Source organism: Zootoca vivipara, chromosome Z (assembly GCF_963506605.1).
Source record: "Zootoca vivipara chromosome Z, rZooViv1.1, whole genome shotgun sequence".
NCBI classification, from domain to species: domain Eukaryota; kingdom Metazoa; phylum Chordata; class Lepidosauria; order Squamata; family Lacertidae; genus Zootoca; species Zootoca vivipara.
This window is the reverse complement of record NC_083294.1, coordinates 20,452,975-20,476,690: the sequence shown is the minus strand read 5'-3', so window position 1 is coordinate 20,476,690 and position 23,716 is coordinate 20,452,975. Positions and strand designations below refer to the sequence as shown.

General features: G+C 42.0%; 1 protein-coding gene across 6 annotated transcripts in view; it reads right to left on the bottom strand.

The window, feature by feature from the left end:
* Window positions 1-3,805: 3,805 nt before the first annotated feature.
* ATRX (ATRX chromatin remodeler) overlaps window positions 3,806-23,716 on the bottom strand; it is a 95,573-nt gene continuing 75,662 nt past the window's right edge. For all 6 annotated transcript variants that reach the window (XM_035113553.2, XM_060270194.1, XM_060270193.1 and 3 more), the window contains 10 exons: window positions 22,211-22,364; window positions 21,917-22,017; window positions 20,545-20,653; window positions 17,799-17,976; window positions 16,690-16,884; window positions 12,764-12,913; window positions 10,846-10,971; window positions 9,822-9,917; window positions 8,213-8,341; window positions 3,806-6,804 (listed from right to left, as the gene is read on the bottom strand). In XM_035113553.2, coding sequence (XP_034969444.1) covers window positions 6,502-6,804; window positions 8,213-8,341; window positions 9,822-9,917; window positions 10,846-10,971; window positions 12,764-12,913; window positions 16,690-16,884; window positions 17,799-17,976; window positions 20,545-20,653; window positions 21,917-22,017; window positions 22,211-22,364 — 1,541 coding nt within the window. In that variant the 3' untranslated portion in view covers window positions 3,806-6,501. The remainder of the gene's footprint in view (window positions 6,805-8,212; window positions 8,342-9,821; window positions 9,918-10,845; window positions 10,972-12,763; window positions 12,914-16,689; window positions 16,885-17,798; window positions 17,977-20,544; window positions 20,654-21,916; window positions 22,018-22,210; window positions 22,365-23,716) is intronic.

The following is a 23,716-nucleotide window of genomic DNA, read 5'->3' as shown; positions in this document are numbered from 1 at the left end:
GCAAGGGGTGGGCCAGGGAGGGGCCTCACACGCCCCGTGTGCACAGCAATTTGCCGCTCCAGGTGACGCAGCAGCTTCCTACGCCGCTGACTGTGATCATCTGCAGGAACGTTGTTGGTCGTTCCCCGAGTTGGTGAGGCTTGACAACAATGAGAAACTGACCCTTTGGTGTCATTTGCCCAGTCCTGTGGAACACCCTGCCAATAGAGATTAAGTGGGCCTTCTGTGCCAACCTTTAAATGCCTGATGAAAACTTTTTTTAAGAGTGTATCTCCCACAATGGTTTGTTGATGCTTGTTAACATTTTTTGCTGTTTTAATGCTTTTATTGCATGGTTTCTATCCTTTTAATGTTGTAAACTGCTTTGATATGTTTGGTGAATTAGTGGTGTATTAATATTAGTAAAATGTTATTATTTATTAAATTTTTATACCACCACTGAGTGTCACAGGGCGGTTTACAATATAGCAACACAAAAATACATACCATAATAACAAACTAAAACCACACACACACACACACGTTTAAAAGGCCAAAAATTATTTAATTAGCCAAAGGCCTGGGAGAAGAGGAATGGTTAGCCTGGTGCCTAAAGATACATAATGCAGGCACCAGGTGGGTGTCCCTGGGCAAGTGGGGAGCCACCACAGAGATTAGCAATTGGCCAGTAGTTAGTTAGGTTTTCAAAATCCAGCAAGGACTTCCTGAGGAGTGGTTTTAATACAGCATGCTTCAAGCAGGCAGGGACTACCCACTCTCGCAATGAGACATCAATCACTTCTCTGGCCCAGACAGCCCAGACCCCTGCTAGTTTTGTCAGACAAGGGGGCCAAAGGTCCAGAGCACAAGTGGTTGCCCTGACCTATCCACATTCTTGAGGCTTATTAGCGGAAACTCAACCAACATAACAGGACTAGACAGTGTTCCGGACACCTCAAGATTTGTCCGCTTTCGGGATGCCTTCCAGCTCCACAATTGTATGATTCTCCACCAGTGCCCTCATCCTAACAGAGAAGGGGGGGAAAGAGGAGGGAACAGCGGAGGAGGTTTAGGGTGCCCAGGGGGCTGTGTTGGCAAAAGTCATGACAGGAGGTGCTTCTGGATTCTGGATCGCATTAGTGCAGTCATGCTTTTTGAATCTCTGTCTTGTACATATGTATATAAATAAACCCTGTAAAAACCAAGTGCAGGGTTTGGAGCTGCTTACTCGTGAGGAAGCGACTAATACCATTACAATTATGCACGGCATAGAGTGGATAGATTTTTTTCTCCTTGCCTCGTAATGCTAGAACTTGTGGACACCCAATTAAGCTGAACATTAGAAGATTTAGGACAGAGAAAAGAAAGGACTTTCAACTATGGATCCCACAGGAGGCAGCAATGGCCACTAACCTATATGGCTTCAAAGGATCATTAGACAAATTCATGAAGATGGCTATAGCCTATGATGGCAGCAATGCTTCTGAATGTCAGTTGCTGGGAACCACAGATGAAAAGGTTCTTGTGTTTGGGCGTTACTTGTAGTTTCCCCCAGGCATTAGGGTGGCCAGTGTGAGAACAGAATGCTGGACAAGATGGGCCACTGGCCTGACCCAGCAGGGCTCCTCTGGTCTTCTGCATGTGTCCCTTCCCTTCTGGGTCTCAAGCATTGCTTGAACTCTGGGGATTCAAGCACACTGTAAAAGGAACTTTCGCAGCTGCCATCCTCCCCGAGCCTCCTGCACACACACACACACCCCAAGAGAATCAGGATACACTTCTCTGCCTGCAGACCAGTTAAAAGCAGCTTGTTCTGGTCTCTATGATGCTGGGTTCTAAGCACATTCAACACAAGGCCAGACTTCCCAGCATTTCTGCCACATTGTTTGCAAAATGTTACGAAGTTAATTTTATCATTGGCCACTGAGCCAAAGCTATCAGAACCGCCAGAAAAAGGTGATTAGATTTCCTTCAACACCTGAGACCCGCAACTCTTGAATCATTTAAAGCTCTGGACCAGAGTGGAAAACATCTTTCAATTTCCTTCTGGACAACTTTCTGGGGTCCACATACCCCAGGTGGGAGGGCTACAGGGACAAAGCGGCAGAGCAACAAACGTGAACTTTACAAAAGTGCAGCAGGCTTGTTGCCTTACATATGCACAGACCTCAATCCAGACAAGCAAAGGGCACTAACAAGAGTTCAATGATATGTTCCATTCAGTCAAAAAAACCCAAGGGGGGGGGGTTAGCTGGCTGGTGCAGGTTGTGGTTTGGGTAAAGTTCAGAGGGCCATAGAGGCCTAGATCATATCTGACCCCTGGGCCCAAGGCTCCACACTCCTGCTCTATAAAATGTCAGTATGAAAACCCAGTAACCCCTGTACCTTGCTCCCCACCCCATGGCACTGCACTATGAGTTGCTTCCTGAGGTTCCAGTACTTGTGCCCCCCCCCCAAAAAAAACCAGATTGTGTGGCAAGGCTGATTACATGTCATTTTCTTTGGATCAGTATTCCTCCAAGATATGGTGGTATGATTAGGTGGAAAGATTCATGCAATAAATCTTATCCACGTGGTTGCAATATTCATACGTTCTGCACCACGAAAGCAGCAGGAAAGCGGCTGTGGCTGTTTGTGAAAGCAAGACTGGGTTTCCACATTTCCAGTACTAGTTTTTAATACAGCTTAAGTTTTAAAGGGTGCTATTTTTCAATCATTAATTTTTTTAATCTGACTAAACCTCAAAAGATTAGAGAAGCAGCAAGATGTACAGAAAGCACATACTGCTCTACAGGGTGTGCAGGATGAGAGAAATGGTGTTCCTGGATCCAGCTCAGCTCAAGGCATAAATGTATAGTATTAACCCCTTCCTCTCGCACACACAAAATTCACAATGGCATCTCTCTCTACCTATCTCTCTAAATCCAGCAAAACTTTTGTGACCATGAATATGAATGGAAACACTTGGGATACCTTTGTCTTGTTAGGATGGATATTTGTTATTTTTTAAATTGGTGTTTGAATCGCAAAAGTTGAGTTCCATGAACTGTACCTGTGAACTGAACTGAAGGTTCTCCACAGCAATTAAAGCAAGTTATCTGGTAAACCTGCAAAGGAAAAGCTGCTCAAACTGAGCCTTAGAGGGAGCTGTTGGAATGGATGAACTAACAAGAGCATAATCCATTTTCAGGTGCATCTCACAATACAGTGGTACCTTAGTTCCCGAACAGCTTAGTTGTTGAACAAATCGGCTCCCAAACACCACAAACCCGGAAGTGTTCCTGTTTGCGAATGTTTTATGCAAACAGAACATCCAATGCAGCTTCCGCTTGACTGCAGGAAGCTCCTGCAGCCAATTGGAAGCTGCAGCTTGGGTTTTGAAGGGTTCCGGGAGTTGAACGGACGTTGTACCTCTAGTTACAAACTTAATTCATTCTGGAGGTCCGTTCTTAGCCTGAAACTGTTCTTAACTAGAGGCGTGCTTTTACTAATGGGGCTTCTTGCTGCCACTGTGCCGCCAGCAAACAATTTACGTTCTCATCCTGGGGCAAAGTTCTCAACTCGAGGTAACTCTTCCAGATTAGCGGAGTTTGTAACCTGAAGCGTTTGTAACCTGAGGCGTTTGTAATGCAGCTTTTGGGAAGTACGTTTGGCCATGATGAATATGGGTCATAGATATTAGTCTTTCAGGAACATTACTACTCAGACAAAGTTTATGGTTTATCAAAATCTAGGGGTTTCTTAAATCTCCCTATTCGGCACCCACCAGTTAGCTATGTCAAGAGCATCACGTGTCGTGTTAGCAAAGCAGCACAACAAAAATTAATGCATTTTGGTCACTTTATTAAATCAGATATTAAATAGCTTTAACTACCAAACAGCACTTCGAATGGTGAAAACACAGATAGCGTATTGCCATACTTGAATGCTTCTCCTTAGAAACACGTTTCCAGTCCTTAATATATATTTTACAAAACAGCCTTATAAGAAGTGACATATTTTCTACAGTACTCTTATGATATTTAATACACAACTGAAAAACTGTCTTAAAAACAGAATAGAAACAAAGGCCAAGTCTTAACAGCTGTATGATTTCAGCAGCCAAAGCTGGTCAAGGGACTGAAACATTACTATGCAACTGGGACAAAAACATGTACAATATCACAATACTAAGCAAAAACGCTTTACATCCAAAGGAATAAACAGGTTACAAAAGGTGGAGAATTTAGCAGGCAAAACTGTATTACGAGCAACAATTTATCATCTTATATAAGCTATTTCAACTAGGTAAACATTAAAAACAAATATAAAAATGAGTTTTTTAATAACTGATGACATTTCTGTCATTAAATGTTGGTTAAAACTTGACGCTATACTAAAAAGCACGTTATTATGCAGCTATATGTCAAGTGAGAAATATGTATGAAAAGTGGTCCAAGTTTTAGTTCAATGCTTCTTGTCTCCAAGACATCCTCATCCACTCCAGTTGCCTTTTTTTCTGTTGTTGTTGAGGTTGAGAAAAAGTGTTGTCTTTTGAAAAGTTGGCTAAGACTTTTGTCTCCTGAGTTGATCAAAATGCCACTCAGATTCCCAGCTCTATTTTTACAAAATGTAGGAATATCCTGGGCTGCTACCATTTGCCTTCAAGCATTTGTCTCAAGGAATCTATTTTCACTTCCTCTGAAGCAAATATAGCAATCTTTGAGCATTTCCCTTCTCACCAAATTAAAGAAGTGAATCACGCCACTAGCTGAAATGGCTCAGGATGTCTTCCCATTGTAAAAAGAGCTGAAAACAGCAACTTATGGTTAAATCTGCTGCAATGATCAAGCTGTATTCCTATAACCAACCAAAGCGTTTTCACTGCAAAATTGAATCTTTCCCCAAATTAGCATCGCCTGGGTGCTGACTGATTTACTCAGATAGGAGATATAAAACCCAACCATTCTTCTAGAATGATTCATAAACCCAAACTTTTATTATTATTATATATTTATTTATACCCTGCCTTTTTTCTGACAGGGACTCAACACACATTATAGATAAAAAATAAGAAATTTTAGCCTACAAATTAGCAACTTGCTTTTTCAGTGGTGTGAATCCTACCTAGCGTTCATAAATCTCCAAAATAACCTTACTCTTTACTTGCTCCTTCTCCAATGCCTCATATGCAACTGTCATTTAATTTTATGCCTGCATGCCAATAGCTGTATTTTCTTCTGGAGACATCAGCTAGAGTGATGCAAGAAAAAGATTTGGTGGGTCTTCATAAGCCCAGAAAACGGACAACTATTCCAGGTCCATGTTGTAAAAGTAGCTGTTAATGAAGTGTAATTATTTAGAAATTTACTTCTCCCTCCAGCACAGAAACAAACAAACAAAAAACAAAAAAACCAAGCTGTTTATTCCACTTTCATATTTATATTTTTAACAAAAGGAAAATAGGGTGGGACAGGAATACCTATAAAACAAGGAATTATTTCACAACTCTGACAGTACTGCAAACTGTGAAAGCACATTCCTTCATGTGGTTAAAAAGCAAATGGTTCTAGCCATTTCAAAACTGCTTACTGAAGAAGGGCTCAATCCTAACCACTGCCACCATATTTGAACCCCAAAGTACCAGGAGTATATTTCTCTTAGTCCGTCCACCACCATCCTACTGCCGGCAACAGGATGAGACCCTAGCACCAGCATAAAGGAGTAAAAAAATGTGCTTTGTATCGGAACCAGCACATTGTGGAAGTATACTGGTGAAGGATAAAAGATTACTTGATATTATTCCATCAGATACATGAAATAAAAGTGGCAGAAGGCTAGAGGAAACAGCAACTTCTCAGGCTTTAACTTAAGGCTGCAGAGAGTTTCTACAAAAACCTGCATGACTTGGTAGTTTCAAAGCAGTAGTATTTAAAAATATTGCACTCAGTTCTGTTTTAAGATTATTTAAAATCGTATGGTTTTCCGCATCACAAATTCTAAAATTAGAATAAATTTCCATGTCAGTTGTCTTTACACTTCCCATTTTGTGAAAGATTATAAAACGTTCCATAATTTGAGGAATCAACTTTAACAAAGAACTCAGCTGTGCACATTTGTGTGTGAGACAACCAAAATATACAGATCTGTGTTACTTCACTAAGTTTCTCCCATTTGATGGCTGTTTTTATGGCTATTAACAGCAAGCATAGGAGTTTAAACAGGAAACCTGTACAGCCCCTAATGTTATGGAAAGGACCTGTTTTCACTGAAAACAACTGGATATCTCCTGTACTCAACACATGTAAGAAGATTCTAGGCAACACCACTAAATATCGGGGGGAGGGGAACGTTATGTCTTATTAAAGCAAAGTGAATACATTACAATGGAACATGCAGATTAAGCTGGGGGAGCAGGGCGGAAATCATTCAAACTATTTAAACAGTTGAGTTCTGTTAAGCCATTGATTCCTAAAAAAATAAAAAAATCTCTCTCTCACTCTGTGATTTTAACAATCCTTAAAAACATTTAGTGCAAAATAATCACATTGGTTTCCCTTGGGATGGTCCTGGGCCTTTGCCACTCATTGGAAGAGGAGCCCGCTGCAAGGGGGGTGGGTGCTGCATTGCACCAGCAACAGATTGATACATCCCTCTCATATCTATCTGTTGGAAGTTGGAAGGATTCATAATCAAACCCGGCTTTGGCATCATCGCATGACTCATGGCTGCTTGCTGAGCCACGTGCTGTGCTGCTTGCTGGTAGGTCAGCTGCTGTGGCTGCTGTTGGCTGTACTGCTGATGGAGTCTTCTGCTCATCAGAATCCTCTGAACACAACCAATTAGCTGTGGAAGGAAAAGTGGAGCTGTTACAAGGGCATGACCTGTCTCAATAATGCCTTTCCCTTCAGCCACAGTATCCCTGACAAATTGATTTTAACCTGAAACTTGATACTTCTTGCACTGCTACCACCATCACTAATGTGGTGGCATTTTCCAGCTAGTGACTGGAGGCACCAGTTAGCAATACCATTTAGGACCACAGTCCCCTAATGGCTCACCCATTTGTGTTGCAAGCAACCTTTGTCTTGGTTGCCATGGGGGCAAGCACTCTCCTGTGAAACTGCTCCCATATACAGTCATACCTCAGGATACGCCCGCTTCATATTGGGTCTTTTCAGGTTACGGATGCGCCGAACCCAGAAGTCCTGGAATGGGTTACATGCGCAGAAGCACCGCATTGCGTCACACGCATGCAGAGATGCAGCGCTTTATGTTGCGGCCTTTTCATGTTGCGAGCAGGCCGCCGGGATGGATCCCATTCGCAACATGAGGTACCACTGTATCAGTTACAACATTCTCTCCTCTAGTGCCATTTTCCATCTCTCTACCCCACCCTGTCCATCACCCTAAAAATTCTTATGTGAATGACCAAGCATATTATTTTCTAGAGATTAGCCCACACATCCCCAAACTGCGGCCCTCCAGATATTTTGGCCTACAACTAATTTGAAGAGGAGGAGAGGAGTTTGGATTTGATATCCTGCTTTATCACTACCCAAAGGAGTCTCAAAGCGGCTAACAATCTCCTTTCCCTTCCTCCCCCACAACAAACACACTGTGAGGTGGATGGAGCTGAGAGACTTCAGAGTAGTGTGACTAGCCTAAGGTCACCCAGCAGCTGCATGTGGAGGGGAGACGTGAACCCGGTTCCCCAGATTACAAATCCACCGCTCTTAACCACTACACCACGCTGAAGACACAGTATCATCAGATTTTCAATTCCGTTGTTATAACTAGCTCACATTCTTGAACCATATAAAGTTCCTTTCTCTTTAAAACTAAATAAAAATAAAAATTAACATTTTCAGTACCACATATGGTTAAAACTCACTTGAACAATACCTGTGCATAACATCTTTTTTCTGCAGCAGGATTATTTGGCAAGGTGATAAAACACCCAGCTCTCACCAAGCTAAATCTAAGCCATTAAAAAAGAGCTGGTGCAGATTAGGAGCAAGGAATGGCAAGCTGCATCACACCATGTAAATTACAGCTCAAGCAATTGCATGGATGCGTCTAATCTGCAACTGAGACCTAGGGAAGTGTAAAATTGATATCCACAATGCTAATAAAGCACTTGGGGTGGGATAAATCAGTTAATAGCTCCCCTTTTCAAATGAGCTTCTACATTACTGCCCTGTTTGTTGTTTCCATGTGTCTACCTGAATCAAGAAGTGTTTGTGAGTCTTACCATCTGCTGCTTTGTCAGGACATCATTATAGATGGCCTCCCGGCGCTTAACATCCAACTCCTGGGTTGCTTGTCGGCTTAGAGCTAAAGACTGGACCTGGGACTCTGTGAGCGTCAGATTCTCCTTCCACTGCAAATGAAAACACAACAGAGGGTTTTAGCAGTAGTTCTTATAGAGCCTTAATTTGTCCTGGAATGTGTCAACAGAGTTTTTGCCTTGAGTATACAGCAACTCAAGTTTTCAAAAAATGGTCTAAAATAAATCTGCTGAGACACTGCAACAGATTGCTCTGGCTGAAGTCAGGTCACTGCGATTTTTCATTCATGTGCAGGTTTTGTCTATCCACATATTCTTCATCTCTACTTGAGTGTCTTGTTTGGTAGTAATGCTGTAGAGAGGGAAGGGGTGGTGCTCATTCCAGTTCAACAGCTGCAGAAGGGCTGCTTGGTCAGAGGCACCCACCTTGGACAAGACATGTGAGACAGATGAGAGCAATGTGCCCCAAAAGTCTTTGATATCAGATGGAGAAGGTAAACAAAGACGGGAGGAGAAGTAATGGTTCTCTGGGTAATCTACCACTTCCTCAAGGATTATGCCTGCCGAATGTACCATGGCTACAATTCTAAAGAGGATCTAGGGTTCTACAGCGCTGTGTTAGGTACCTCTCTGACCTTAACATGCCCAACAGATATGCAGAATTTTCCCCTTTGAATGGCAGCTGGTAGACTGGGGAGAGGGAAGGGAAGAAGGGAGAGAGTACAAATTGCAAAGGGATAAGGACTATTTGGAAATGCAGGTAGAGAAGTAACAGACAGTCATTTTATTAAGCTGCTCATAAAAATAAGCATTCATAAAAATTAAAGTAGACCATCCTGATACAAAATTATGCAAATAGTTTCAGTTCATAATATAAATCCTAAATCTTTTACAAATTGAAAATGGCATATTTTGCTTGGCTGCTGACAAGATGATAGTTTAGTATCATTTTAGCACAAACCTTATTTATGAAGTCCTCCCCCTCCCCCCACAAAATATATAGATGTCATCAATTAAAATGAGTGCCAGTGTTGACAATCATTGTCTGCAACAATATTAACATACACTCATGTCCAACCCACAACCTGCAACTCCAAACCATTTAAAAGCTCCACTGATTTTGACTGATGAATTAGAAGTATGTGCCTACATCTCCAGAGAGAAAAAATAGAACTTAACTGTGGCTGGATTGTGTTCTGATGTCAGTCATCCCATTTAACAGTTAACTGAATACTATGTGATACTATACGGGAAATCAGTTTAGAAGAGGTTATTTGGCCAAGTAATAAAGAAACAAATTAATGGAGTCATCCTACATAGGCCTCCTTGAAAGAAAGCTCCACCAGATACAGTATAGTTTATAAGTAAATGACCATAGGACTGGGCTTTTTAAATGCCTGAAACAGATTGCTTCCTCACAGCACTGCAGCCAATTGATTAACCAGCAATCTCAGTATTACTGAAGGAAGGGGGGGAAACATACTGAAAGCTATAATCAGCAATTGATGCAGTTCTCTGAAAAATATACAACCTCAGAGCAAAAATGGCACTTATCACTAGTGAGTTTACTTACTATACTGGAAATGATGTCTTCAAGGGGTTGAATTCTTGCTCCAGTAACATTGTTGGTAGCTTCCAAAACTTTTTCTCTGCCTTGATTAATGAGGTCCTGTAAGAAAAGTATGATTAAGAGTGGCCGAATAACTATTGTTGTTGTTGTTTAGTCGTTTAGTCGTGTCCGACTCTTCATGACCCCATGGACCATAGCACGCCAGGCACTCCTGTCTTCCACTGCCTCCCGCAGTTTGGTCAAACTCATGTTCGTAGCTTTGAGAACACCGTCCAAGTTTAAGGTAAAGGTAAAGGGACCCCTGACCATTAGGTCCAGTCGTGACTGACTCTGGGGTTGCGGCGCTCATCTCACGTTATTGGCAGAGGGAGCCGGCGTACAGCTTCCGGGTCATGTGGCTAGCATGACAAAGCCTCTTCTGGCGAACCAGAGCAGCACACGGAAACGCTGTTTACCTTCCCGCTGTAGCGGTATCTATTTATCTACTTGCACTTTGAGGTGCTTTTGAACTGCTAGGTTGGCAGGAGCTAGGACCGAGTAACGGGAGCTCACCCCGTCACAGGGATTCGAACCGCCGACCTTCTGATCGGCAAGCCCTAAGCTCTGTGGTTTAACCCACCTGCGTCCCTATAACTATAACTATAGATTAAGACATCTACAAATACAGCGAAATTCCATTCCTAACTAGCTTCTTTATAATGCTTCCATATGAAACAACTACAGTGTCCAATCATACACACTGTTGGGCTACTGAATGGAAAATAATTTCATACACTACTGTGTTTCTCATGCAAATAATTTAATTGTGAGAGGCAACTCTGCTCCTCTGGTTTTTATTTAACTACATTAAGGAGCAACTTTCGCGAAACAGCCTAGATATGAGCATCTTACAAGTCAATGCACATAGCACTTTCATTGTGAAGCAAAAGAACTAGGTTCATTGTCGGGCACAATAATATGACTACGTAAGGCATCCTCAGCATGAAGCAACTATCATGTTAATGGTATTTGAGACTTTCCCACCTACCTCAAGCTGCTGGTTGCTCATAGCAGACAATGCTGCCAAATTGAAAGGAATATATGGTGCCTGAGCATTAAAGTTGGTGGGGAACATGTTTGCCCCCATTGGCATGTTGAAACGCATCGTCAGGCCCTGAAAAACAAAGGTAGCTCTTCTGAGTATTCAAAGCTGAAGGTATGAGAATATATGACTGGTACTCACTTGAATAGTAGGCATGTACAGTGGCACCTCTACTTACGGATGACTCTACTTACAAATTTTTCTACTTACGAAGCGAAAAAAATAGTAAAAAATGGTGCGCTTACGAAATTTTCGACATCAAAACGGCCTCACTGCCCTGCGCTCGCTGCCGGATCAAGCCCTCGCCGCTGCGAGGCTGGCCTTCTGCTGGCCTCGCAGGATTGGGCTCTTGCCGCTGCAAGGCCAGCCTTCTGCCAGCCTCGCGGGACTGGGGCCTCACCACTGCCGCCGCTGCGAGGCCGCCTCTCCTGTCCTCAGCTTCTCTGCTCGGAGCGCAGCCGGAGCCGCCATGCGGAGGAAGTGCCCTCCGCCCCTCGCCGTCGCTCCAGCCTAGGCGCTCGCCCACCCGGTGTCGGGAGAGGCTCCGCATCACCGCCGCCTGCACCGTGTCTGCGCGAGCCCAAGTCCCACTTGGCCGACCGTGGGTGCCCTGGCTCGGCCTCCGACGTCGCCAAGACTGCAGCGGTGGCAGCGGCAGCGAGGGCTCGATCCCGTGAGGCTGGCAGAAGGCCGGCCTCACAGCGGTGACGAGGCCCCGATCCTGCAAGGCCGGCAGAAGGCCAGCCTCGCTGCAGCGGTGGCAGTGGCGAGGCCCCGATCCCACGAGGCTGGCAGAAGGCCAGCCTCGCAGCAGCAGAGACAGCAACAAGGGCCCGATCCCGTGAGGCCGGCAGAAGGCCGGCCTCACAGCATCAGCGGCGAGGGCCCAATTCAGAGGCGGCGAGCGCAGGGCAGCAAGGGAGGTAATGCTCCGGAACTAATTAATCCGTTCCCAGTGCATTCGTATGGGAAACCGTGTTTCGACTTACAAATGTTTCTACATACGAATGTGCATCCGGAACGGATTAAATTCATAAGTAGAGGTTCCACTGTATTACCAATTTTTTAATGTTTAATATTTTATTATGCTTTTATATTTGTTGGAAGCCACCCAAGTGAGATGGGCAGGGTACAAATAAAATAGTAAGAATAAGATTACTACTAGGTTAGGCTCTGGGCACCTTCCCCTTGAAGAATGTAGGAGTGTAGTTTAGGAAATAGGCTGCTACCTTCCTCAGTTCTGCACTCACCAAGCACAAGTAGACATCAGTCATCACAATATGCTTATTTCAATAAACCAAACCAAAAATTTGGGAGGGCTTTCTAGTAATTGGAGGGGCAAGGAGATGTTTGGTCTTTTACAGATAGCAATGGATAACACTTATTTTTCTGGAAATACACTGTGCAGTTTTGTTTAAGCCCCAAACCAAATGTGTGCAATCATAGTAAATGCCTTAACAAGGCACCGAAATGATATATTCAGAAATGGGGCATGGGGCATGAAGAATTCCTGATTTTTGCTTATCTTTATTTTGCATGTGTCCTCCCTTCCTGTGTGGTTTATATGGAGCAGTGCTTCATTGCCAATCCAGTCAATAACAAATTAGTAGTACTGGGGTAGGGCAGTGAAAATAATAAGAGCTTTTCACATTTAACAACCAAACTCTACAAGGATTTCTCTAGCAAATGCATTTTTTGATCACAGGCCAAATCAATCTACTAAAGTCTGTCCATACTGGAAACTCAAGGCTCCTGTTTTCTGAGGTATACTTCTTGCCCAAACATACAGAAGATGCAGAACAACTGTCTGAGTCACAGAACAAAATTGCTCTAAATCTGCACTAAATGGCTTAAGGCATCCTACCTTCTTTTCAGCTTCATATTCATCCCAAGCCGCCTTCCTCTCCTCTTCAGTCAATTCTTCTTCCTCTTTGTGGTCCAAGAGGGAATCATGTTCATGATAGCCCACTATATGTTCTTTGCAGATCTGGAGGAGTTCAGCTAGAATTGTATCCTGGTAAACAAAAATGCCAGAACATTCAGTAAGCACATATAAAAATTCTTTAATGGCAATTGGCGGATCCTGATGCATGCTTCTCATCAGGGGATATTAAAGCAGTGGAAGGAGGAAAGTTTGTTTCCTCAGCAGTCTCATTTCTATGGTCTAATCAAGCTTTTGGTGAATTTTAGCTTTTGAAGTCCAATTTGGTCGTTGTCCCCATCCCCCCAGGGGCGGGGAATGCAGTTTTTAACTGTGCAAGTGCACTCCTATCCACCGCAGAAACCTGGGCATCCACCCTCAAAGCTGATTCCAGAAGCACACCCAAACTGTGAACCTGTGTCAGGGGGGAGGTGTTACAGGGCTAACAAGACAAATAGGCACCTCGTCTTCAGGTGAGATATAACCTCCACTTTTAAGTCACAAAGCCCCAAACACATCCACAGAATAAAACTGATCACAAAGCATAGCAGTAACTGGGAAGAACAGAAAACTAGAGTAGTAAAACTATGTAGATGGATGTTGAAAAAAGGCCAGATTCAAAAATTAAATTAGCACAAAGGCGCTCTCTTCCATGCTATGTAAGAGGACTTAAAATGGCTGGAGAGTTCTCAGACATGCATTTGCCTTGGTTCCTATGGTAACAATACTGTTGAATACAGTGCAATTTAATCCATATATACCATGCCAACAGAGTCATCAAAATGTGGTTTAAATTATATGCAACTGGGTAGATCTGCATTTCTTTGTCTGAAATGCAACTTGTATTCAATGAAGGTCAAGACTTGAAAGGTAAAAACTTCATAAACTATTTATTGATGGTCTCCCACACTTCAAAATGCATGTTTAATGCAGGAATTTGTGTGAAGATTTATTTCAAAAATGTAAAATATCTTTGCTAGAAGATACTGCCCTTTATAGATGTCACGAATACCTTTTTTAACAGTATCGTACAAAATCTCTCAAGCTGCTTTTCAAATCTATACATTGAAAAAAACCTCTAAGTTTCAGTATAAAGACAGCTTGAGCAAAAGCAACAGCATGCGTAGAAAAGTAAGAACCACAAAAGTATCTCACTAACAAGTTCAGCTTTGGGACACAATGTATGTCCATCTTTTAAAGCCAATTTCTAAAAAGTTAGGTAAAAGGTAAAGATAAAGGGACCCCTGACCATTAGGTCCAGTCATGACCGACTCTGGGGTTGCGCGCTCATCTCACATTATTGGCCGAGGGAGCCAGCATACAGCTTCCAGGTCATGTGGCCAGCATGACAAAGCCGCTTCTGGCGAACCAGAGCAGCACTCGGAAACGCCGTTTACCTTCCCGCTGTAATGGTATCTATTTATCTACTTGCACTTTGAGGTGCTTTTGAACTGCTAGGTTGGCAGGAGCTGGGACCGAGCAATGGGAGCTCACCCCGTCGCGGGGATTCCAACCGCCGACCTTCTGATCAGCAAGCCCTAGGCTCTGTGGTTTAACCCACAGCGCCGTCTGTGTCCCCTGCATCTAAAAAGCTACCCCCCAAAAAATCACCTCTATTTTCCAACTTATTTCCTCCCCAAAAAAAAACTCTGAATTTTTTTCATAAAGATGATATCCCAAGAAAGTTTAAGTTGTGTTCTTTCAATTTTCTTTTAAGCATGGGATTAAAATGTTTACTTTTTCAGTTATTTTTTCAGTTGAGATATCATTTTAGGTACTTCTCACCTAGTGAGTTCATGAACCAATCTGAAAGTTGTCCAATAACTTCAAGCTTGTAATCCTAAGCACACTGCAACATCACTTTCTATTTAACCCAGGGGTAGGCAACGAAACCAACCTGCCAAATACTCCATCTTCAAACTGATGAGCGAGAGAAACTTGTTGGGTGCAATACAGATCAGAGAATGTAACATTAATTATGTAAGTTATGTAATTTCACCACAGCAGATAACAAGATGAATAATGCATTTTGGCAACAAATACAGTTTAGAATGGAAAGTTATGCCTTCTCAATATCTCTACGCAACAGCACTTAAAAAAAACCTCAACAACCACCCACCAACATGCCCCAATAAAACATTTCTTAATGTTTGCATGATTCTTGAAACATTGTTTCAATGAACTCATCAATAAACACTTCAATATTGATAGGAATACTGTTTTCTGATGTGAATTGCACTCAACAAGTCTCCCTTCTTTTCAAAGCAAAGAAAACACAATGCAAATTGTTGTTAAAAAAAAATCCACAACCAATTACATATCATCTGCAGAGTGAAAGCATCAACCGCAAATAACCCCCCCCCCTTTTTTATGGATTGATTTCCATTCCGGACATGGTACAAATAAATGAACTTTGGCAATTTTTGCAATTCATCAACATCTATACTGTTCAGTACTCTACCACATTCAGCAACATCTGATTTCTTTATCGCACACTGTGGTGTAACATCAGTACATATGGAACTAAACATGGAAACAAAGTAAGGAGAGCTGAAGGGGGAGACTAGGAGTCGTGGCCTTTTATATTCAATTTACTTTTACCAAAGTGACCAAATAAGGGTCAAAATAGTGAATCTAAAAGGCTGAGCTTTTTGTTCTTGTATAGATAGAAAAAAATGTATACACTGATTATTGTTTTTTTAAAAAAAAAATTGGAACCCTAACCTGCAATTCTGGAAGCTTCAGCAGAAGTTTAGCAGCATAGGAAATTTGTAAAATAAGGTAAAAACACAACAAACTCCTGGCAAAGCTTCAGGTGTGGCTGCACTGTTCTAATCATTAGGACTGCTTGGTAATGTAGTATTAAGTGCAACAAAGTGAAATCACTAGAAATTATGGGAGTGGGGAGTCAGAATTCATCAGGGCATTTTATTCAAGGAGCAATCTCCCAGGACTCAAAAATTAGCAGGCAATAAAAGCCAACAAGAGTTCCAAGGAATGTACAATATGGAATGGCACTGAGACATTGTTAGGTAGCTCTCTTGGTCAGGCAGTAATAAATCAAAATGAATGAAATGAAGTAGTTAAAGAGTTCCTAATGTACAATTGAGGACCCAGGTGTTTAAAAAAGGAAACTTGGCAGAGAAAGCCAAGCCAGCTAAATAAATCCTCCAGGAAATGAATCCTCATACAAATCTGAGAACATTATTAAGCCATTATGAAACTAAGAAGCTGGATGCTCTGCAATCCCATGAATGAGGCAACCCTTCACACTTTGAGGCACTTGTCATGGGAGAGACTTGCAAAAACCACTTCTGCGATTTAGGTAAACTGTTATATGGAAAGCAGTTCAGGGATTAGCAGCAGAATGATGACTCCATTAATTACTTTTCTCAGGTCACGCCTTTTATTCTGGGGGAGATTTTGTAATGCTAATCCATCCCGTTTCCTACTTCAATTTCACAGTGCCAAATTTACAGGTGTAATGCCTGGGTTTAGGAAATGCAATGTAGAAAGAAGCCCTGATTTGTCCAATCTCTCCTACTCTCTGGTTCATCCAATCTTGCCCCCTCCCTCAATGCCTGATTTCTGCCCGAAAATGGCTGCTGCCTACTATCAAACAAGCAAGAAAACGTAGTGAGTAAACTCCTGATGTTCTGAGTTTATAGTGAGGATTAGGCATACTTATTTTCACATAGTGAGCAAGTGGATCGGGACCTTCATGTACTGCTCAAGACAGACAGAAGGGCTAAAAAGATCCTTGGTTTCATTCTGCATAACAATTCATATTTACTCCCTGCTCCCCCCACAAAAAGACACATAACTATATATTTTTGTATTGTAGGTGTTAATTGTACATATTGACTTACTTTTGGTAACATAGGTGTATCCCTTTTTTTCTTCTTTTCTGAATTAGGATCATCCAACAAGTCTGGCTCAAAAGTATACAGCTCAGTGAGTTCATTCATGGTAAAGTGGCGTTCAACCTGCTGCTGATCAACCACCCGGAAAGATAGTGACTGTTTAGTTACTTGCCGGTCGTAGATCTTGTCTTCCATTGTTCCCTTTAAAACAAAAAATAATTACAATTTATGTCCGCACGCACACTTGAGAGACCCCAAACACCAACCCAGAGTTCCCTCAAGCTCTCTGCAACACACACACACACACACACACCCTACTGCTGATGAAAGGGATACCCAATGAAGCTGGTTGGCAGTAGTTTCAAGACAAAAGAAAACACTTAACTCACCTGATGCAAAAATATGCCATTCTTTCAAACCTTATTGAATGCAAGGCGGCAAGTAAGTAAATAATTTTTTTGTTAAAAAAAAAAACCTTTCAGAATTCACTGCAACGAAACATGTGGTGGCGGCAGCTGGTTCAGATGGCTTTAAAGGGGGAATATGAGAAATGCATGGATAATTGGATGGAACCTCTATCTTTAGAGGTACTACACCACTGAGTTGCAGGAGGGCAACTTTTGTGTGTGTCTGCTAAAATGTCAAGTCACACAGCTTGAAAGAATAAACAGTGGTACCTCAGTTTACGAACTTAATCCATTCCAGAAGACCATTCTTAAACTGAAACCATTCTTAAACCGAGGCGCACTTTCCCTAATGAGGCCTCCCACCACCAGTGCCCGTCCACCCTTCGGATTCCATTCTTAGACCAAGATAAAGTTCTCAAACCAAGACACTATATCTGGTTTTGTGGAGTTTGTAAACCGAATACTTCGTAAACAGGGCTGTTCTTAAACCGAGGTACCACTGTACATGGTTGGTATGGTTGAGTTTTAGAACTTCATGTTTTCTTCTTGCTTCAATTTCTTAGTCTAAAACTACACTGAAGCTAACAAATACGTGAAGACAATAAACAAGGGTGAATCTAGTCATACCACATTATTTTCCAGAAAATACTGTTGAACTTATCTAGAACCATACACACATCACATGGAAAGCCTTTAATTCAAACCTACCTGAGCCAAGAAGCGGTACACAAACACTGGTTTATTTTGCCCAAAGCGATAAACCCTGAAAATACTCTGGATATCATATGATGGATTCCAAGAAGCATCAAAAATAATTACTCTATTTGCAGCCACCAGGTTTATTCCAAGGGATCCTGCTTTAGTAGAGATAATAAACAAACGGCCTCTGCAAAAAGGAAAGTAAATTTTAATTCCTCTCACAATTATTCCTAATTAATTTAAACAGTTTCTTCCCTCCCCTCCCCAAATAAAATGAATATTCATTAGTTTGAGTGACAAAACAAGATTGTTGTTGTTTAAAAATGTGATATTATTGTGTTTTATTTTTGCAATATTTATAGTGTGTAGTATTTTTCATCTGATTGCTCTACTGGGAAATTATCATGCCTCTTACACAACCTTGTACCTTATTTCACATTGGCCCATAATTTAAATTTGTTGCTTGAGTGAAAACAAAACTTGGCAGTTACTGTAGTAAATGCCACTTTGATGTCATAGTAAACCATATTATTATTGCAGGGAAAGGAGAAGGACGGGGGAAGATGTGCCCATAAGGAGCTCCCAATCACCAAGCCATGGTTTAGTAAGCAAGTCCCAAGGTATCTGAACAGTTTGTCACACTGAAAAGCAAACAAATTTTAACAGGCTGGGGTGATTGTTGGTTACACTGCGGAAGCAATCTGCATTCTGTGGAAGATAGTTATAAATATACATCAAAAGGTTTGAGTGGAACACTTGAAATCTTGGAAAACTATACGTAGTGAAACAGACTACGTGCACACAATACTACTTGTTTATCTGGTTTTTTTTCTTCTTTTCTTTAATCTGTATTCTCTTTTGATGTTAATGTACTATAAGGCAATTCTTTTTTGTATAAAACACCTAACAAATGCAATAACAAACAAACATGGGGGGGGGGTGTTAGTGCCACATACCGTATTTCTCCGAAAATAAGACACTTATACAGTATTTATTTTTCCTCAAAAACACCCCACTATGGCTTATTTTCAGGGGATGCCTTATTTTTTTCCTCCTCCTCCTGCCACGGCCGGCATTGCTGCTGCGCCTATCACTATTTATTATTCTCAGGGTATGGCTTATATTCTTTGAATGCTTAAAAATCCTGCTATGGCTTATTTTATGACTACATCTTAAAATAGGGGAAACAGGGTAGATAAGCCTGATCAAATCTGAGCGAAACTGCAAGTTACAATAAGGATTACATAAGGATTTTTTTTAGTTCAGCGCTCAAATACAGAGGAATACTAGAGAGATTTACATTACTATGGTCAGAAATTGTCTAAATGCACACATGTGTTGTGAACAGCAAGTTTGTCACATCAAAGGGTGGGACATGTGGCAACACAATCCTATAATCAACTAACTCAACAGGAAGCCCTTAACGTAGCGACCGAAGCCCTTTCTTAAACGAAATCCAAACATCAAATGCATTTCTTCTCATTAAGAGCGGAAGTAACTAATTATGCCAGCAGCAGGGACCAAAGCAAGGCCGGAAAAACAAGGACAGGAACTGAGTGGGTTAAAAAAGGCCACTTTATGGATGGCGGCTGGAACAGCAGGAACAGCAACCCCAAGTCTCAGAGTGCTGAGCTGCTGCTGTGGCTAAGATGGCTATTGGGGAAGGACAGCGACAGTGCATGCTGCTCCACCCACTGTTGTCAACTAGTGTGTGTGGCAGGAGTATCAGCCCCCAAATTGAACAGGCTCTTACCCCAAGCCACCACCCCCTAGGCACCCCTGTGGTGGTATGTAGAAAGATCACTCCCGGTTATGATCCCTGTACATAGCACCAATAGATATCAACAATGCTGAGGCAGAAAAATGGGCAAAAAAGACAAAATGCTCCCAAAACACCAAAATTTGGTTGCTAATGAAAATTTGGGGGGGCGGGGCGCTAATCAAGAACACAGGTAAAAATCCTTTGTGGTCCTGTCACAAATGATGAAGAGGTCTTTAAATAAGGAGGGAGAGGAAGTCAAAAGGCACTGACCAATGCCTAGGATGGATCCCCAATAAAAGACCCAGGAGTTAATAAGAGGGGTGGGGAGGGTAATTATGTCTTAGGTCTACTCCAAGCCAATCACACACCACTAGTCAATGACAGGCTGGCTCAGAAGAGTCACATGGACTCTGGGTGTAGTAGGATGGCCTAGCCCAACTGGGTCTTCCTGCTCTCCTGCCTACTGCGTGGTCTGGTCCCAAAGGAGGATTCTTGCTGAAGTCAGAATACGTATTAACTCTCCAAAATATTTTATTGAAAATAACTGTTTTTAAAATGTGCTTTAATCTGGTTTTTAGCTTATTGTTGATTTTAATTATTGTTTGAAGGTTATAATTTTTTTACAGATAAATTGTTCTTTTTATAAAGCACTTTGAGAGTTGCTTTTTTAAAAAAAATCAAACGCTATATAAATTTTATGAAATAAATAAAGCAAGTTAAAGATTTGTAATTCAATATTAAACCTACTTACATGGAAGTTAATTCCCACTATTTTTATTCCCTGACAATGCAACACAGGCTTTTTCCTGGGCAAGTGCATATAGGACTGCAGTCTGTGGCATTAATAAACTAGCTTGGGGAAACAAAGTGTCCCAGCACCTACAATTGCTTCACAGGGCTCATTTCCTAGATGCATTATAATGGTTGGAAAAGATACATACTTATATCGCTTATATAAATTTAGAAGCAGAAAGGGGTGTGGGTTTCTTTTACCTGACATTAGTTACATCATTAAATTCTTCAGCCCACTTCTTTCTTGACTGTGCTGTTGTAGAGCCATCTAAACGATAATAATCTATATTTCTGAACCATTTCCCTTCACCTAGGAATTAAAAAACTCAAATTATTATATATCATTGAATAAGACATAGGGGCAAGTCTTATGTTTACCCACCCCCGTAGTTCTTCCTCTTTAGCTTCCCTGATGAGCAGCATAATCCACAACGTTTGCCCACACTGTATCCCTGGAAGGTGTGTTTACAATGTCCAAATTCTAATGTGAGCTGCTTGCAGGATATGCATGCTTCAAACAAACAAAGTTGTGACAGAAAGCTTAGCTCGACCAGAGTTTAGTGATGCAGTGCAGCAGAATTCCACCAGGGTGCTTGGCTGGAGCCTCCCTCTGATTGGCTGTGGGTACAGCTAGCCAGAGAGGGGTTGAGCTAGCACTTTGGGGGGTTCTAAAGAAAAACAGTTCGAGTTGAGAGCTGGAGTTCTTGGCGTTCAGCTGGAAAGGAGTATACCTCCTGAGCTGTGTAACATCCACTCTGAGGAAAATATCTGCAGCCAAAGAAGAGTAACTGGGAAGCTGAATTGGGGACAGGAAGAGGAGACTTGTTACAGAACACTGTACTTGGGTCTCAATTCAGTAAGAAGGGAAGGGAAGAGAAAGAGAAGAATCCCAAACCAGTTAGGAGAGGTATGGTGATCCCTTGATCTGTTATACTGCCAGAGGAGTCTCAGGAGTGTGATTTATAGAAGGTTGGGAAACTGACAGAAAGTACCACCTTGTTTAAGAGCCCAAGTATTAAGACCTAAGCTATAACACTCAAACAGTTATCTTAATAAGCTGAAATCAAAAGAAGCTGTGGGTTTACCACCTTGTTTACAAGCCTGTAACACATAAACACACACATACAGTTTCTTGAAAGTATCCTATCTCCTAACACATCTTTTATTTTACCAATTTTGTTCTGTAAAATAAAAACCTTTCTCCTGTTGAGCTTCCCTAAGTCTCCAAGTACCAGAGTTTTTCATATAAAACCCAAAAATTAAACAGTACAGTGGTCCCTCGGTTTAACAACAGCCCTGTTTACAAACTATTCAGTTTACAAACTCCGCAAAACCAGAAGTAGTGTCCCAGTTTGTGAAGTTTACCTCTGTCTAAGAACGGAAGCCAAACAGTGGAAGGGCACCGGTGGTGGGAGGCCTCATTAGGGAAAACGCATCTCGGTTTAAGAATGGTTTCGGTTTAAGAATAGACTTCCGGAACAGATTAAGTTTGTAAACCGAGGTACCACTGTAGTTAAAAATGGGTTCTCTCACAATTCTTCCATTTCTGCAAATCTGGCATTTCTACACTTGCCTTTATATATAATAGGTTTGTCTTCTTCTTTATCCCGGCTTGCCAACTCCAGAAAATCTTCTATCAAATCCAGTGATATCAGAGACTGGCTGAACACTAAGCTGAAAGTTGAGAAAAAGAGACATAGTTACTAGTTTTCAATTTAACTAGCACACCAATTTGCCTCACCACTCTTAGTCTCATTGACACACTTCATGGATATAAAGCAGAATGTTAATCTAAATCTGCCAATTCTAAAAAGCCAAGTCTGCTTAAAGCACAAATGCTTTGGAATCTTTCCAGAATGACTCTTACACTTTATCCCCGAGCTCCTCAGCCATGCGAAGAATTTCAAAAAGAAGCATCATCTTTCCAGAATGCTCCAACACTTCAGCATCAGCATCAGTGACAAAATCCTTGTACCAATCTGGAGCTGGGCTGCCTGGGTTGGAAGGGGAAGCAGTTTTACCTACGGGAAAATACAACAAACAAACAAAAACCTTATTATATGTATCTTAAGACATTTTTCAGGGTTGTTGTTGTTTTTTACTGTGGTAGATTTTATGCTACTTTTATCCTGTTTTACAGTGGAACCTCGGGTTGCGAACATGATCCGTGCAGGAGGCACGTTCGCAACCTACAGCGTTTGCAACCTGCAGTGCCGCTGTGTGACGCGATTCAACGCTTCTGCACATGCACGAGCGCTGAAACCCGGAAGTAACCCATTCCGGTACTTCCGGGTTCGGTGCGTCCGTAACCTGAAAACGCGCAACCCACAGCGATCACAACCTGGGGTGTGACTATAAATGCCTGTAGCAGTAATGCTGTATGTTTTGCATCATGTATTTTTGTCTGCCTTGTTGACATATTTTCCAGAAGGCCTAAATCAGTAAGCAATACTTTTTCAGCCTTAACTGCAAGAAATGCATTTCAAAAAAGCAAAAGGGAAACGTCTTCAATGTTGGTTTTAACTAAAAATTGCTTACCAACCATGTTTTCTAATATAGTTAACACAATATCTGAATAGCTTACACAGCTGTCATTTCCTCTGAAACATGATCCATTTACAACATTTGAAACTCAAATTACAGCAAGGGCTTAAAACTCTTCAGGAGAAGGCAATATTCCCCAAGCGCTGCCAGCTTGTGCTGGCCGGGGGGTGGGGTGGGCCTTGCACACTTCTCTCCACCACACTTTTTCCACCACCCTCCCACCGTTCACAACTGGAGGGAATTCATGGTGTTAGCTCCGAGAATGACATGATTTTCTGATCTGATTTCTGCATATCAGTGGAGGCTTCTCACCAAGTGGAGGTGGTGCACTACCCATCCTAAACCCCCAAAGATGGCTCTTTTTAAAGAACTCAAAGGCTAAGCTATCCCTATGCCAAATTCATAGAATCACAGAATTGTAGAACTGGAAGGGTCCTGAGGGTCATCTAGTCAAACCCCCACAATGCAGGAATCTCAACTAAAGCATTCAAGATAGATGGCAATCCAACCTCTGCTTAAAAACCTCCATTGAGGGAGACAAGGTTCCTGTCACGAAGTTCTTCCTTATGGTTTAGTCGGAATCTCCTTTCTTGCAACTTGAAGCACTGGTTTGGGTCCTACCTTCTGGAGCAAACAAGCTTGGTCCATCCTCCATGGGACAACCATTTAGATCAGGCATCCCCAAACTTCGGCCCTCCAGATGTTTTGGACTACAATTCCCATCTTCCCTGACCACTGGTCCTTTTAACTAGGGATCATGGAAGTTGTAGGCCAAAACATCTGCAGGGCCGCAGTTTGGGGATGCTTCCTTTAGATGTTTAAAGATAGC